We start from the raw sequence: 17847 nt of genomic DNA, 5'->3' as shown, positions 1-17847 counted from the left end.
AGTACGATGCAACGATCGAATATCGAGGTCTAAAAAAACAAATTGTTGTTGTTGTAACCAATGCAGTGAGTCCACCTTTGCTAGGTAGAACATTTTTGAGAGCTTTTAATTTTGAGTTAATGCAGGTGAACAATGTGTACGTAAATGAACCAAATTCTGTAATTACAGAACAGATTAAATCGGAGTTTGCTGAAGTTTTTGAGCCTCGTTTAGGTTCATATACTACGAATACGATATCGTTACTATTAAAAGAAGATGCAAAACCAATATTTTTCAAGCCTAGGTCAGTACCATTAGCATGGAAAGAAAAGATTGAAGTGCAGTTACGAAAATTCATAGATGATGGAATTTTAGAGCAAGTTGTTAGTTCTGAATGGGCAACACCTTTGGTACCGATTTTAAAACCAAACGGTGACATACGAATTTGTGGTGACTATAAGGTTACATTAAACCGGTCTTTAGTCGACGTAAAGTATCCACTACCTCGAATAGACGACATTTTTGCAGCGCTTGAAGGGGGTACACTGTATTCAAAACTTGACCTGTCAAATGCTTAAAATCAGCTAAATTTAGATGAGCAATCTCAAAATTTGTGTACTTGGAGCACACATATTGGACTATTGAAAGTTAAACGCTTACCATTTGGTATAAAAACTGCAGCAGCTATTTTTCAAAAAACAATGGAAGGGTTGTTTCAGGGTATGCGAGGAGTTGTGGTTTATCAAGATGACATAACAGTTACAGGACGAGATCTTCAAGAACATATTTCAAACCTAAAAGCTGTACTTAGAAAACTGAAATCAGTTGGACTTAAATTAAATGACAAGAAATGTGAGTTCTTTAAATCCAAAATTTGTTACCTAGGATTTTCAATTGACAGGATAGGACTGAGCAAAAACAATGATAGAGTTGCGAGTGTATTGTTTGCACCGGCTCCGGAAAACGTATCACAGCTTAGAGCTTTCATAGGCATGGTAAATTATTATTCAAAGTTTATCAATAATTTCGCTCAGATAATGAGTCCTTTATATGCATTATTAAAGAAAAATACAAAATTTAATTGGACACGCGAATGTCAGAGTGCATATGAAGAGGTAAAGAAAGAAGTAACTTCTGAACAAGTTTTAGTTCACTACAACCCAGATCAACCGTTAGTATTAACGACTGATGCTAGCAGTCATGCAGTTTCAGGTGTTTTATCACATAAATGCAATGAAGATATCAAACCAATAGCATTTGTATCAAGAGCATTATCCAAAAGCGAGCATAATTACAGTACAATCGAGAAAGAGGCCCTGGCTATAGTGTTCTGTGTGAGTAAATTAAGACAGTATCTTTTAGGAAACAAGTTCATCCTTCGAACAGATCACAAACCATTACTAAGCATATTTGGAGACCTGAAAGGACTTCCATTGATGGCCTCTGCACGAATGCAAAGATGGGCACTGACTTTGTCAGGTTTTCAATATACAGTTGAACACATAAAGGGGACCTTAAATATAGCAGATGGACTCTCAAGAATGCCTCAATGGGAAACGGCTGTACCAAACGAAGACTATAATTACATACATTTTATACAGTCCGAAAAGGTGTTCAAAATTAGCTTCAAAGAAATAGCTCGTGAAACACGACGTGACCCAATATTATCAAAAGTTTGTGAGGCAATTAACACTGGTTCGAAGACAAGATTAAAAGGCAGCGAGTTTTCTGCCTACATCTCTAAAACAAATGAACTTTCAGTGGAATATGATTGTATCTTATGGGGACACAGAGTAGTAATTCCAACCAAACTGAGACAAGCTATTTTAGCAGAATTTCATGCATCGCATTTGGGAATAGTAAAAACCAAAATGTTAGCACGTTCTTATGTGTGGTGGCCTTGCATGGATTCTGAAATTGAGAAATTAATTCGAGATTGTATTCCTTGTCAGGAACTACAATCAAGTCCAGAAAAGAGTCTGTTAATACCGTGGAAATCCACAGGAAAGGCTTGGAGTCGAGTACACATAGACTTTGCAGGACCAATTAGAGGTTTTCATTTATTGGTTATTATAGATTCTTATACAAAATGGGCAGAAGTATTCAAAACGAAGGAAATAACTTCATTGTTTACTATCAACAAGCTTAGAGAAGTATTTTGTCGATATGGTTTACCAGACGTGTTAGTTAGTGACAATGGACGACAGTTTACTTCTGATGATTTTAAAACGTTTATGAAAAACAATGGTGTTAATCACATTTTTACTGCTCCAGGACATCCAGCGACTAATGGTCAAGCAGAAAATTTTGTAAAGACTGTTAAGAAATCACTATATGCAAACATAAAGGCTAATGAAAGACAAGATTTTAATACAATTTTAAATAGATTTTTGATCGATTACCGAAATACGATTCATTGTACTACGGGCGAATCTCCTGCTAAATTATTTTTTGGTCGTACACTAAAAACAAGATTTTCGTTGTTAAAACCACCTACGGTCGAAAGCATAATAAATAAAAAACAGACTGAGTGTGTTGTAAATCACAAAGGTAGACGAAGCACAGAATTTCTAAAGGGTCAAAAAGTTATGGTTAGGGACTACAAAAATCCTAACAAAGCAAGCTGGACTCAGGCAACTGTAAAACAACAACTGGGCCCGCGTTCGTATTGTTGTATTTTGGCGAACAATCACAGAGAAATATAACGTCACCTGGATCAAATTAGAAACCAAAGCACTAACAATCATACATCACCTAATGCGAAAACACCTGATGTCGAAAGCAATTGTTCAGTAGATGACAATTCCAAAACCAACAATGAACAAATAGTTTCTCAACCAACACCCACCAGGAGAGAGTTGAGACCACGTGAGGCAGGGAAGGAAGTAAAGCGTATTTAACAATAAAATAATATAAAGAAAGGAATTATGAAATCAAATTATGTACAAATTAAACACTGAAACAAATACTAAACAGATTAAGAAGAAAGAAAAATACGAAATCACATAAATTTTATATACGCTAATTAGATTAAGTACACAAATCAAATTGTTATAAGAAAATAGATTTGTAAATGACATGTATATTAAACATCTAAGGAGAGGCGTGTTAGGTATTATATTAATATCTATATACGGTCACACCATCCAAGGATATAGAATAAAAGAGAATCTTGAAGACAACGCGTGCTTAAGTCTGAATGTCAATACACTACATTTCTTTTACGCAGTTCAGTTCTAAATTTTTTTTGATAGACTTTAAAAATGGCAAAACTCAAGAAAAAAAAGTTTAAAGAAATATCTCCAAAAAAAAAACATACAAAATTATGCACAGTTGGTGCGTCTGATTAAGCAACGTGTATTCAACAATTATAGTAGATCAGAGGACTAGTTCTCTTGGGCGTTACGTTTAGGCAACGTAACGCCAGTGCCGATACATTATTTCTAAGCTACCAGTTCTTTCAATGCAATCCAATAATGTTCATCCACACCCGTAGCATACAGACACTCGAACACGTAACCCATAATCACACACACCGCACACTCTTTACAAGAGGCAAAAGAAAGTGAATTATTTGCAAGTGGCACATCGCCAGCCACAGTTAAAACAGCCACAGGACACACATGAAAGATAGAACAGATCCTGTGAAAGGTAGAAAGTGAGAGTTTATTAAATTAACCCCAATTGTAATTTGATTAAAAGACACTTGTCCTGTGAGGAGGACAATGAAAGAAACCCCCATACAAACACAAAACATAGGCTTAATATATACATAAATACGATGGGATGTCCAATTATAATACAAAGTTAAGCCCAGTGTGAAAAACCGGGATTAGACTTACGTCAATCTCCAACACCTAAATTTTCTATCATGTAAAGAGAAATTCATGTGCCCCAAAATCAATACTATGGAAGTATAATAAATTTAAAATGCAATCTGTTCATTCAATAAATTAATTTATTCCTCCAAAAGAATGGTGGAGCAATGGAGCTCGTTTCGTTTCCTACCCTCCATCCTTTGCTAATTTCTTGGTGGAAAGAAAATGTCGACTGCCTCCTGCCCCGTGCCTTTATGTGTTCGAGTCATACATGGCCGGGGGTATCGTAAATTTACAACAAAATTGTTTTATGGCCCCACTCCATGGGCCCTCCTGGCCCCCCTCAGGCGGAGCTTGGCGTTTACGCCGTCACCTGAAGTGCCATCAGGAGTTGGACAATTTCAGGACCTAGACGACAGTTTGGTTCGGTTTCCCATCTTTAAGAGCACTTGGAATTTAATCATTTAAATTTCTGTGAGGATTTCCAAGAAAATAAATTTGAATATCTGCCGCAATAGAGTTTATATTTAAATCCGATTTAATGTAAAAGCGGATTACGCTCTTCCATTTTGAAGGGACTTCGGATAAGCCCTATCTTTGGAGACATCGGGATATGGAAGACCTTTTTGATCTCCAAAAACCAAGCTTCGCGGGGATACAAATATTTCGTTGAATTTTTAATCGCACATTTACGACACAGCTGTTTTTATTTTATCGTAGCGTGAAAAGCCTGGGCGGCCAGTGTGTACACTCTTTTGGACTACAATATTGTTTGTCTTGCTGTTGACAGCGGTAAATTAGGCAAATGGAAGGAAAAGTACATTGATATTTAATTAGTAAAATGTCTTGAGCATTGTCGTTACCTGCAAACAAATCCAAATGCACAGGGATATCGGATCGACTGTCATGCAGACTAAAGTTTCCAACAAACTTAACCTGGAGCTGAAGGTGGAGGTAGGCACGCGGCGCGGATGCTACAGCGCTGTCTGTGGCTGTTGATAAAGATTATTGGATAATGTCTTGGCGGAACTATCTGCCACGTCTGTCTCTGTCATAAGAAGAAAGTTGTAACATGGTTAGAGATACACAAAGAGAGAGAAAGAGAGATGCATACGGAAAGTGTGTGAAAGCGTGGAGCAGTGAGAGCGGGTGCGGAAGCCACAGCGTGGATACAGAAGCAGCAGTAAGTACAAATAGCCCAACCAGGGAAGGATCAAAATATTGATGTCTGGAATGGCTTTATTCAAGTGTGAGGGCCTAACTGGGACTCGTGCGAGCAAAGGACCGACCCCACATATGTATCTGTGGCATATTCAATTCTCACGCTTGTGTGACTGCGCCCCTGCGAGTCCTTGTCTGCATCCATTTGCCGCTCGCACCCGTGTGCCCAACATCAAAAGCTTTTCACACTTAATTGGGCGTAAAATTAAATCAGAATTGATTAGAACACTTGAATGACAACAGCCGTGGCCGTGTTGCTGATGTCAATGGCATAGAGAGAGAGCCGCATCCTGCCAGCATCCAAGCCCCCAAGCCTCCCAGCTCCCAGCTCCCACTCCACCTCCTGGCAGCAATTCCGCTGGCATTCTAAGCATAAGCAAACTTTTTGGTTTCGATTTTCCCCAGCTGACGCACGGCACGGCAAGGCACGGCACGTCGGTGACTTCGGCCACGTTCCTGCCGCTTCTCGGCGCTCCTGCCACTTCCGAAGCCGGGCACTCCCTAGACAGAGCGCACTAATTGCTGCTGGGAACTTCCCTGGGGAGGCTCCCCCGCAACCCTGTTTTTCATCGGAAAGTTTATGAAATTCAATTTCCCCCAAAAATGGGGAATGGAATGGAAAAAGGCCGGGCATCAATTTTCCTGCATTATCGTTTAATGAGCCGACAATTATGCGAGGCCCCTCTGCTTCGGCACCATGCACGTCTATAGATATTCAATTAACTTGAATTCACAGCCATAACTCTCCGAACGAGTTCATTCCACATGCATTTGGCCAGGGCATAGGCAAGTCAACTCGATTTCCGGCTATTAAGACATGGCTGAATTTCAGACGTGGAATGCAACGCCATGGAGTGCCGAGTCCAGGCAGGATAATTACATTTTAACCGGGTGATTCGAGCGGAGAGGAGAGTCGACAGCAACGTCAACGGTAATGGATAAATGCACATCTTCCGCCTCCATAGGGGTCCTGGGAGCCGTCCTGGGGCACGGCACATTTAATGGGAAATGAATGGCAATGTTGGAGGTAGAAAATTATGAAAACGTTCCCAGGGGTAAGTTGTACGAAAACCAGCACGAAGTGCCCTCCATAATCTTCCACTTAAAGTTTATAAAAAATGTAAACGACTTTCATTTCGCCCGGGAGCGATACCTCTGACGAGGACTTCAAAGGACAGCTGGAAGACCCAGGACAAACTCGAGGCGAAAGTGAGTAGCTCATTGAATTGGATGGATTGTCATCCCAGTCGGTGACAGCAATCAAATCAATCACACCAGCCTCCACCTGAGTAGAGCAGGCAGGTCAAAGTGCGGCAGCCTTGGAGGAGAAAGAATGGACCCCTTTTCTGACATTTGGTGATGTTTTGCGATGCAGCAAGAGGGAATTCCTACACCGATTGGGGCAAAACTTGGGCTAGGTACAGCTGGCAAGGCCGATAGCTTGATCCGATTCCTAAATAATATACAGCTAAGAGTACTATATGTTTGGATTCATTGGGAATCCGTGCGTGGTGATGTCTAATGCAATTTGCGTAATTGAAACCCACTCGAAAGCAATTAAATTTCCTGTGGTTGGACCACTCTCCGGCAATGAGATTGTTGGAGTAATTGCAATCGAGATTCCCAACTAATCTTTAGGTAAAACAATCCATAATGGAGCAGAAGTTTTGTTCGCACTCGGCATTTATCAAGTTTGAAGTTTTAATTTGCTTTCGCCCCAACAAAAACAACTACAGAATACAGAATAACAAAAGTGTCAACACGATTTTAATTGAGTTTAATTAAGCCGCAAAGTAAAGCCTCTCAGCACTCTTGTCTGTGGACCGACCAACAGAAATTTAAAATATTTGCGCTAATCCACTTGGCAACGGCCTAACAGAAATGAACAGCTGGTGCCAGTCCAGGCCTCTTCAATGGGCCAACTTTCGGATAAAAGAGGTACGTGCCAAAGGCTTCAAATAATCGTATTTGCTGGGGCCAAAGTACGTACAATAAACTCGAAGCAATCCGAAGAGCAAAGTTGCGATCTGGAAATTTATGGATGGCGAAGGCCAAAATGTTTTGCTGCCCAAAACCCAGGCTGAACCCATTTGTTGGCCCAGCTCTGAAAATGTCACACGCTCCTCACACCCACAGCTACACCCACACCCTGTGTGGTCTGGGTCTTGGCCGTCTGGGTCCGTCTCGGCCGGATTTGTCTGCGCCAAAGTTCACTGACACTTTCATGAGTTTTCTTGGGTCGACGAAAATAGTCGAACAAATAATCAACAAGCAATTCAAACTAGAAAAAAGACCACAATTCTGCTTCCTCTCTGCCTTTGCCTGCCGTAAATGGCCGTCCAATTGGTAATGGCTCGACAAAAATCCCACATTCATATTTACGAACCATAAATATGGACTCGTACTACCAAAAAAAGGAAAGGAAAAAAATAAAAGGAGGTTAACCAATTTGTTCGCTTGCGGCTGCTGTAAGTGACAACAGTGTGCAGATGCAGCTGCAACAGCAACTGCATCGGGGTGGCAGCATCAGCACCGAAAATAAATTTCAAATATGTCACAAGCAAAATGAGATAGAATTTTTAGGCGAATATTCGCTGTGCCATGCTGCGTGGGCAGCGATGGCCAAATGCAGGGGAAGTCAATGCGCTCTAGCCGAAAAAGTGAAAGCCAGCATCAATCATGTGAGCAGGCGAGGGGATATAGTTGTCAATCGATTCGCAAGAAGTTCAGGGTTGCCTACTGAACTGAACCGTTCGACAATAGTTCTCTACGATCCAGACTACAAGGTGGCAAAACAATAACACTCCCCCACACACCAGACGTGCGATGTCTCAGCTAATTTTCATTGCTACAAGCGCGGACGGGCGTCCTTCAGGGCCTGCCAAATTCTAAATTTTGGCTAATTTGTCAACAGCCCCCCAGCATTATCCGCACATATCCGACAATTTGGGTAGAACCAAACATCTAACAAAAGCTGTACACATTCGCTACTTACACTATATGGATAGTACGGATTGAATTACTGGAACCATGTGTCCGCTATAGAGAGCTTAGCTTGTACATACATAAATGGGCACCTAGCACTATTATATTTTGCATGCAAATTCCAGGACACAAGTGTGTACCCTCACGTAAAGATGATGCCAGAAATTCCAACTGACGAAGCAGATCTGCGATACACTGCATCAGCAGTAACCCACCAAGATGAGGCTCCTCCGTGCTTAGCCGCCTCCTTCGGCACTGACACTTGGCATTTCGCAACCTTCTCGAGCCAAGGCGAGCACTTCAGAAAATTGAAACTTTCGGTTTTATGCCACCATCGAGCACACAGCACAGGACTTTTACATGGGCAAGTGCAACTCTTTTGGCTGACTTTTCAATTTTCTAAAATGCTTTAAAGCTTCTGTTTGATGCTGTTGGGAGCGGCGCCTATTGCTTAATTCGATTTTGCTTGACTTTGATGCTGGCAAACTTCATTTGTCCGACTCTAAAAGCGTGAAATAGGATTAGGCCGACGGAAATGCATTCAAGCTGACTTAAATCTATTTCTAGTTGGGCAACGATACAAAGTACCAATTAATAATCTATAGGAAATCAGATTTGAGAGGAGTTAGGAAAGAGAGAGTTGCAGTGCACGCAGCTTATGGAAGAGATCCAAATTAAATTAAGACTGCCAGAAGTATTCCACAAATAGCCATGACCAGAATGAAGTTACTTTGGGCCAAAACGATGACGGGTCAATACTTTTTTCCAGGCTTGTGGATAGATCAGCGTCAGTGCGGCGCCTTAATGCAAGTCTGTGAACGAATTGTATTTGGTAAATTTTCTTTACAGGAATCCGAAAGGATCGAACAAGGTGAAAATGAGCAGTGTACGAATTAAACATTTTACCATTTAACCATTTGGTAATTTGGTAAACCATTTTTTTGTGAAGCTCAAGACTCAAGCCACGGAGTACCATTAATAATACGAAAATGTACAGTAATTAGTATCTGATCTACATCCATACAACATTGAAATGCAGCCCTGAATATCGCTCCGATTATAATCGGGAGACAGCTCTGCTTTTCACTTTGAATTCCGGTTTAGCAGGCGACGACTTTCAGTGTGAAAATCCGAACAGTCATCCTTTCGAAAATTGTGCCAGCGAGCGGAGCTCATGTAAAGTGGAAAATTAAATATAAAAATTAAAATTCCTCGTAGTGAGAAGTGTCGAACAAAATATTCTAAAACTGTATTTAGCACGCGCGTGTTCTCAAGTATGTTCACATATATTTAAAGTACAAATTTCGCATTTGCCGCACACACGAATACACGCACGCACACACAAACGCCGGTTTTGTGAACTCACTTGACGAAAAGAAAGAGCGAGAAGAAAAAAGTTTGCCAAATCAAAATGGTCACCGAGCCGAAGTCCGTTGAGCCCAAGGTCAGCACCAAGGAGGCGCAGTGCCAGTCATCGGACTGCGAGACTTCCCAGCAGGAGCCGGTCTCGCAAGTAAGCAGCCCGAAGGGCGCCCGTGTGGGGATCTTCAATGCCGAGGACTTCTTGGCGCGTGCTCAGATGAACGACAAAATCAACAACATCTTGCGCTCGCCCACCAAGCCACCCAACGGGGTGCGCCAGCGCTCCGTCTACACCAACAACCCATCGCCGGTAAGTGAAATTCCAAGCAATAACGTGAAAGTTTCTTCAATTTTCAGACATTTTGTTTTACAAAACTGCCGCATCATCGCGCTATCAGGGTATCAACAGCGAGTTAACAGCCGCCGCAGTGTTAACAGCTCGGCAACAGCAGCATTGCCACATCACCTCATTGCCCTCTCCTGTTATTTCAGACCTTCTTATTTTCCGTCTCGCTCTTTTCCACCATTGCTCTCTTACTTTCCGACTTTAATATTCGCATTTTCCTTCTCTATTCCCCCCCTCTTCTCTTCTCTTCTCTTCTAATACTATTCAAAATAGTTTGGTTAATTTCTATAAAAATCAAATGCAAATTGGGAAAAACGCACACACGTATGTAAATACATATATGTATGTATGTATGTATATGCATGCGTTAACAGAATGTCGACAGAATGTTAGCAACAGTTGCAAAGTCATTCGATTTCTGCGCTGCTGACACTTTCTCTCGTATCTGTCGTTTTCTCTCCTGCCGGTATTCAATTATTTTCTGGCACTTTCACTTCCTCACCTCTTCATTTCCTTCCGGATCTAACTTCCGCTACTACCTCTCGCCTTCTCATCCCCCCTCCCTTAGCAAGCAAGCTTGCGTGTCGGCATGACTGGGGGGCAGCTGTCCCAACGCATGAGCAACATCTCGCTGTCCTCCGGCACGGACTCCGTGGGCCACATGGATCGCGGCAGCAGCTCCAGTCTCGCTAGCAGCGCCACCGTTGGCACCAACACCATAACCAGCGGCATTTCCAAGGAGTGCGCCAATTACTCCGTCGGCAGTCAGTCGGCCCGTCCATACGTCCAACTGCCGGGCATACACATTTCCAACCCTCCCCAGTACGGGCCAAGGAATATGCAGGAAATAGACGCTGGCAAAATGGCGCACAACGGCAAGGCACTCACAGGGCGCTACAATGCCACGCCCACCTATGGCTTCGACAACGAGCAGAACTACTGCCTGGTAAGGGGCTCCTGCATATCTGTAAATCAAGCCGATTCTATGCTCAATCTCAGAATTCCCAACAGTTGCCGTCTCCAATGCCCCCTCCACCATACGCCTTGGCACGCGTGAGCAGCACACGCAACTTCGAGCTCGAGAACCACACCGCCGGCATGTCCCGGCTCTGGACCCATTGCCATGACGAACGGCACCATCCAGTTGCGCCTCCGCGATGGCGTGCGGTGAGTGTGGACGCCCCCAGCCCCTTGGCTCTTCTTTAAGACCGACCCCTAATGTTAATAACTTTCTTTGCATGGGGCAGCATTGACATGACTCTGGACAAGGCGGTGCGCGTGCTCAATCAGCGCAGCATGGTGGCAGTTGCTCTATCACGCAACTGCAGCAACTCGGCTTTGATCCACCCCAATGGACGCATCTTGCAGAGCGGCGCTAAGGTCGAAATAGTCAACTACGACGGCATGAAGGGCAATAACTTTGTGTGAGTGGGAATGGCCCTTACCCCAACGTGGCATCTTTTGAATCCTTTGAATTATCTTCCCATTACAGTCGCTATGCCAAGATGTGGTACAAGGGTGTGAGCTTCACCAGCGAGGCGTGCGCTCTCATCTACCTGGTGGACACAGCCGGGACGCGCACCACAACCGACACTTTCACCGATCTGACCAAGGACTACACCCTGGCAGTGTTCTATGAGTGAATCCCCCCGGCCAATTGCGTCGCTTCTTATTTGGCTAATTTCGATTTAATTCCCGAACTTCTCGCAGCGACTCGCGCCATGGTCCCTATTATATGGCTGAAGCCCATGACGTGATTGCCAATTCAGCTTACACCTGTACCGAGGATGGCACTGAGATCTATGACATAAACGGATTTCGCATCCCCCAGGCAGCCGATGGCCTGGTGAAGGTCACTCGTGTGGACAACAAGTGCTTGATTCGCACCAGTCCCGGCAATGGATCGGCCACTTTGACCACACCTGGCATCCATTGCACTGCCTCTCTGGGCAAGACCTCGCATCTGTTTGTTCGGTGAGTGTCAAACCGATGCTCTCAACCTCCCCCTCCCCCTCCCCCTCGCCCGTCATCCTGCTCTGCTAACTTCCGTTCTGTTCTGTCCTTTGTAGTCGCAATGAGAAGCGCATGCACTTCGATGGATCCTATTTCATTGTACGCAACGCCGGACACTCCGCCGGCTTCAATGAGAACAACCTGCTCATTGTCTACTGAGCGGCGTTCGTAGTCCGGAGATAGAAACGGCGCAGTGGTAGCCCATCCCACAAGCACGTCAACACATTTCACCTTGCACACATACATAGACACCTACAGCAGCACACTTGAGGGACCTTGACGTGGAGAGAAGGATTCAGTTAGGATCCCGGAATTTAGGAATATCAAAATAAATTTGGGAAATAAGTTAGAAAGCAAATATGTTCGTACAAAAACCAGCACCACACCACACCACCACACACCTCAGCGAAGGAACTCAGCCCAGTCCTATCTGGGTTCCGATTGCTCGACATGGGCGCAACACAACCACACCACCAACCCCCAGGGAATACTAGTTGTCTTTCGTTTACCATTGCCTACATATATATCATGCCGTATATATGCGTGTATTACTAGTTGTTATTGCAAATCGGGAGCTCTTTCCTGCTTCCCCAAATCAGTTGGCCAAATCAGACCGATCTCAAGCTGAAGCGGAACCAATCAGAGCCGAATCGCATCGAACAGGGCCGTGCCAGCGTTTGGTGTTCAAAAAAAGAAACATCGTTTTTCTACTCGTTTCCATTTCGGCTTTTTCAGTTCTTCTAAATTGTTTCTTTTACGCAGTTCAGTTCTAAATTTTTTTTGATAGACTTTAAAAATGGCAAAACTCAAGAAAAAAAAGTTTAAAGAAATATCTCCCAAAAAAAAACATACAAAATTATGCACAGTTGGTGCGTCTGATTAAGCAACGTGTATTCAACAATTATAGTAGATCAGAGGACTAGTTCTCTTGGCGTTACGTTTAGGCAACGTAACGCCAGTGCCGATACATTATTTCTAAGCTACCAGTTCTTTCAATGCAATTCAATAATGTTCATCCACACCCGTAGCATACAGACACTCGAACACGTAACCCATAATCACACACACCGCACACTCTTTACAAGAGGCAAAAGAAATGTGAATGATTTTTAAGAGGCACAGCGCCAGCCACATTTAAAACAGCCACAGGACACAAATGAAAGATAGAACAGATCCTGTGAAAGGTAGAAAGTGAGAGTTTATTAAATTAACCCCAATTGTAATTTGATTAAAATACACTTGTCCTGTGAGGAGGACAATGAAAGAAACCCCCATACAAACACAAAACATAGGCTTAATATATACATAAATACGATGGGATGTCCAATTATAATACAAAGTTAAGCCCAGTGTGAAAAACCGGGATTAGCCTTACGTCAATCTCCAACACCTAAATTTTCTATCATGTAAAGAGAAATTCATGTGCCCCAAAATCAATACTATGGAAGTATAATAAATTTAAAATGCAATCTGTTCATTCAATAAATTAATTTATTCCTCCAAAAGAATGGTGGAGCAGTGGAGCTCGTTTCGTTTCCTACCCTCCATCCTTTGCTAATTTCTTGGTGGAAAGAAAATGTCGACTGCTTCCTGCCCCGTGCCTTTATGTGTTCGAGTATTTATGTACCTTCTGTCATACATGGCCGGGGGTATCGTAAATTTACAACAAAATGGGCCCTCCTGGCCCCCCTCAGGCGGAGCTTGGCGTTTACGCTGTCACCTGAAGTGCCATCAGGAGTTGGACAATTTCAGGCCCTAGACGACAGTTTGGTTCGGTTTCCCATCTTTAAGAGCACTTGGAATTTAATCATTTAAATTTCTGTGAGGATTTCCAAGAAAATAAATTTGAATATCTGCCGCTATAGAGTTTATATTTAAATCCGATTTAATGTAAAAGCGGATTACGCTCATCCATTTTGAAGGGACTTCGGATAAGCCCTATCTTTGGAGACATCGGGATATGGAAGACCTTTTTGATCTCCAAAAACCAAGCTTCGCGGGGATACAAATATTTCGTTGAATTTTTAATCGCACATTTACGACACAGCTGTTTTTTTTGGACTACAATATTGTTTGTCTTGCTGTTGACAGCGGTAAATTAGGCAAATGGAAGGAAAAGTACATTGATATTTAATTAGTAAAATGTCTTGAGCCTTGTCGTTAGCTGCAAACAAATCCAAATGCACAGGGATATCGGATCGACTGTCATGCAGACTAAAGTTTCCAACAAACTTAACCTGGAGCTGGAGGTGGAGGTAGGCACGCGGCGCGGATGCTACAGCGCTGTCTGTGGCTGTTGATAAAGATTATTGGATAATGTCTTGGCGGAACTATCTGCCACGTCTGTCTCTGTTATAAGAAGAAAGTTGTTACATGGTTAGAGATACACAAAGAGAGAGAAAGAGAGATGAATACGGAAAGTGTGTGAAAGCGTGGAGCAGTGAGAGCGGGTGCGGAAGCCACAGCGTGGATACAGAAGCAGCGGTAAGTACAAACAGCCCAACCAGGGAAGGATCAAAATATTGATGTCTGGAATGGCTTTATTCAAGTGTGAGAGCCTAACTGGGACTCGTGCGAGAAAAGGACCGACCCCACATATGTATCTGTGGCATATTCAATGCTCACGCTTGTGTGACTGCGCCCCTGCGAGTCCTTGTGTGCATCCATTTGCCGCACGCACCCGTGTGCCCAACATCAAAAGCTTTTCACACTTAATTGGGCGTAAAATTAAATCAGAATTGATTAGAACACTTGAATGACAACAGCCGTGGCCGTGTTGCTGATGTCAATGGCATCAGAGAGAGCCGCATCCTGCCAGCATCCAAGCCCCCAAGCCTCCCAGCTCCCACTCCACCTCCTGCCAGCAATTCCGCTGGCATTCTAAGCATAAACAAACTTTTTGGTTTCGATTTTCCCCAGCTGACGCACGGCACGGCAAGGCACGGCACGTTGGTGACTTCGGCCACGTTCCTGCCGCTTCTCGGGGCTCCTGCCACTTCCGAAGCTGGGCACTCCCGAGACAGAGCGCACTAATTGCTGCTGGGAACTTCCCTGGGGGCTCCCCCGCAACCCTGTTTTTCATCGGAAAGTTTATGAAATTTAATTTCCCCCAAAAATGGGGAATGGAATGGAAAAAGGCCGGGCATCAATTTTCCTGCATTATCGTTTAATGAGCCGACAATTATGCGAGGCCTCTCTGCTTCGGCACCATGCACTTCTATAGATATTCAATTAACTTGAATTCACAGCCATAACTCTACGAACGAGTTCATTCCACATGCATTTGGCCAGGGCATAGGACAAGTCAACTCGATTTCCGGCTATTAAGACATGGCTGAATTTCAGACGTGGAATGCAACGCATGGAGTGCCGAGTCCAGGCAGGATAATTACATTTTAACCGGGTGATTCGAGCGGAGAGGAGAGTCGACAGCAACGTCAACGGTAATGGATAAATGCACATCTTCCGCCGCCCTGGGGGTCCTGGGAGCCGTCCTGGCACGCACATTATGGATGAATGCAATGTTGGAGGTAGAAAATTATGAAAACGTTCTCAAGGGTAAGTTGTACGAAAACCAGCACGAAGTGCCCTCCATAATCTTCCACTTAAAGTTGATAAAAAATGTAAACGACTTTCATTTCGCCCGGGAGCGATACCTCTGACGAGGACTTCAAAGGACAGCTGGAAGACCCAGGACAAACTCGAGGCGAAAGTGAGTAGCTCATTGAATTGGATGGATTGTCATCCCAGTCGGTGACAGCAATCAAATCAATCACACCAGCCTCCACCTGAGTAGAGCAGGCGGGTCAAAGTGCGGCAGCCTTGGAGGATAAAGAATGGACCCCTTTTCTGACATTTGGTGATGTTATGCGATGCAGCAAGAGGGAATTCCTACACCGATTGGGGCAAAACTTGGGCTAGGTACAGCTGGCAAGGCCGATAGCTTGATCCGATTCCTAAATAATATACAGCTAAGAGTACTATATGTTTGGATTCATTGGGAATCCGTGCGTGGTGATGTCTAATGCAATTTGCGTAATTGAAACCCACCCGAAAGCAATTAAATTTCCTGTGGTTGGACCACTCTCCGGCAATGAGATTGTTGGAGTAATTGCAATCGAGATTCCCAAGGTAAAACAATCCATAATGGAGCAGAAGTTTTGTTCGCACTCGGCATTTATCAAGTTTGAAGTTTTAATTTGCTTTCGCCCCAACAAAAACAACTACAGAATACAGAATAACAAAAGTGTCAACACGATTTTAATTGAGTTTAATTAAGCCGCAAAGTAAAGCCTCTCAGCACTCTTGTCTGTGGACCGACCAACAGAAATTTAAAATATTTGCGCTAATCCACTTGGCAACGGCCTAACAGAAATGAACAGCTGGTGCCAGTCCAGGCCTCTTCAATGGGCCAACTTTCGGATAAAAGAGGTACGTGCCAAAGGCTTCAAATAATCGTATTTGCTGGGGCCAAAGTACGTACAATAAACTCGAAGCAATCCGAAGAGCAAAGTTGCGATCTGGAAATTTATGGATGGGGAAGGCCAAAATGGTTTGCTGCCCAAAACCCAGGCTGAACCCATTTGTTGGCCCAGCTCTGAAAATGTCACATGCTCCTCACACCCACAGCTACACCCACACCCTGTGTGGTCTGGGTCTTGGCCGTCTGGGTCCGTCTCGGCCGGATTTGGAAAAAAATAAAAGGAGGTTAACCAATTTGTTCGCTTGCGGCTGCTGTAAGTGACAACAGTGTGCAGATGCAGCTGCAACAGCAACTGCATCGGGGTGGCAGCATCAGCACCGAAAATAAATTTCAAATATGTCACAAGCAAAATGAGATAGAATTTTTAGGCGAATATTCGCTGTGCCATGCTGCGTGGGCAGCGATGGCCAAATGCAGGGGAAGTCAATGCGCTCTAGCCGAAAAAGTGAAAGCCAGCATCAATCATGTGAGCAGGCGAGGGGATATAGTTGTCAATCGATTCGCAAGAAGTTCAGGGTTGCCTACTGAACTGAACCGTTCGACAATAGTTCTCTACGATCCAGACTACAAGGTGGCAAAACAATAACACTCCCCCACACACCAGACGTGCGATGTCTCAGCTAATTTTCATTGCTACAAGCGCGGACGAGCGGCCTTCAGGGCCTGCCAAATTCTAATTTTTGGCTAATTTGTCAACAGCCCCCCAGCATTATCCGCACATATCCGACAATTTGGGTAGAACCAAACATCTAACAAAAGCTGTACACATTCGCTACTTACACTATATGGATAGTACGGATTGAATTACTGGAACCATGTGTCCGCTATAGAGAGCTTAGCTTGTACATACATAAATGGGCACCTAGCACTATTATATTTTGCATGCAAATTCCAGGACACAAGTGTGTACCCTCACGTAAAGATGATGCCAGAAATTCCAACTGACGAAGCAGATCTGCGATACACTGCATCAGCAGTAACCCACCAAGATGAGGCTCCTCCGTGCTTAGCCGCCTCCTTCGGCACTGACACTTGGCATTTCGCAACCTTCTCGAGCCAAGGCGAGCACTTCAGAAAACTGAAACTTTCAGTTTTATGCCACCATCGAGCACACAGCAGTACTTTTACATGGCCAAGTGCAACTCTTTTGGCTGACTTTTCAATTTTCTAAAATGCTTTAAAGCTTCTGTTTGATGCTGTTGGGAGCGGCGCCTATTGCTTAATTCGATTTTGCTTGACTTTGATGCTGGCAAACTTCATTTGTCCGACTCTAAAAGCGTGAAATAGGATTAGGCCGACGGAAATGCATTCAAGCTGACTTAAATCCATTTCTAGTTGGGCAACGATACAAAGTACCAATTAATAATCTATAGGAAATCAGATTTGAGAGGAGTTAGGGAAGAGAGAGTTGCAGTGCACGCAGCTTATGGAAGAGATCCAAATTAAATTAAGACTGCCAGAAGTATTCCACAAATAGACATGACCAGAATGAAGTTACTTTGGGCCAAAACGATGACGGGTCAATACTTTTTTCCAGGCTTGTGGATAGATCAGCGTCAGTGCGGCGCCTTAATGCAAGTCTGTGAACGAATTGTATTTGGTAAATTTTCTTTACAGGAATACGAAAGGATCGAACAAGG

General features: G+C 43.7%; 1 protein-coding gene across 3 annotated transcripts; it reads left to right on the top strand.

Annotated features, from left to right (window-relative positions):
* Positions 1 to 9238: 9238 nt before the first annotated feature.
* Positions 9239 to 11954, top strand: LOC117194667. 3 transcript variants are annotated; one of them, XM_033399178.1, is made up of 6 exons: positions 9239 to 9277; positions 10723 to 10878; positions 10959 to 11135; positions 11204 to 11350; positions 11422 to 11685; positions 11781 to 11954. In XM_033399178.1, the coding sequence occupies exons 2-6, from the start codon at positions 10835 to 10837 to the stop codon at positions 11881 to 11883; spliced, it is 735 nt and encodes a 244-aa protein (XP_033255069.1). In that variant the 5' UTR covers positions 9239 to 9277; positions 10723 to 10834; the 3' UTR covers positions 11884 to 11954. The 3 variants fall into 3 exon arrangements, with proteins under 3 accessions (XP_033255069.1, XP_033255071.1, XP_033255070.1); XM_033399180.1 differs by lacking the exons at positions 9239 to 9277; positions 11204 to 11350; positions 11422 to 11685; positions 11781 to 11954 and adding an exon at positions 10321 to 10657 and having other exon boundaries at positions 10959 to 11054; XM_033399179.1 differs by lacking the exons at positions 9239 to 9277; positions 11204 to 11350; positions 11422 to 11685; positions 11781 to 11954 and adding an exon at positions 10321 to 10657 and having other exon boundaries at positions 10711 to 10878; positions 10959 to 11054.
* The last annotated feature ends 5893 nt before the right edge of the window (positions 11955 to 17847 follow it).

This window comes from Drosophila miranda (genome assembly GCF_003369915.1).
Source record: "Drosophila miranda strain MSH22 chromosome Y unlocalized genomic scaffold, D.miranda_PacBio2.1 Contig_Y3_pilon, whole genome shotgun sequence".
NCBI classification, from domain to species: domain Eukaryota; kingdom Metazoa; phylum Arthropoda; class Insecta; order Diptera; family Drosophilidae; genus Drosophila; species Drosophila miranda.
Note: the sequence above shows the minus strand (reverse complement) of the source record. Positions and strands in the feature narration are given on the sequence as shown.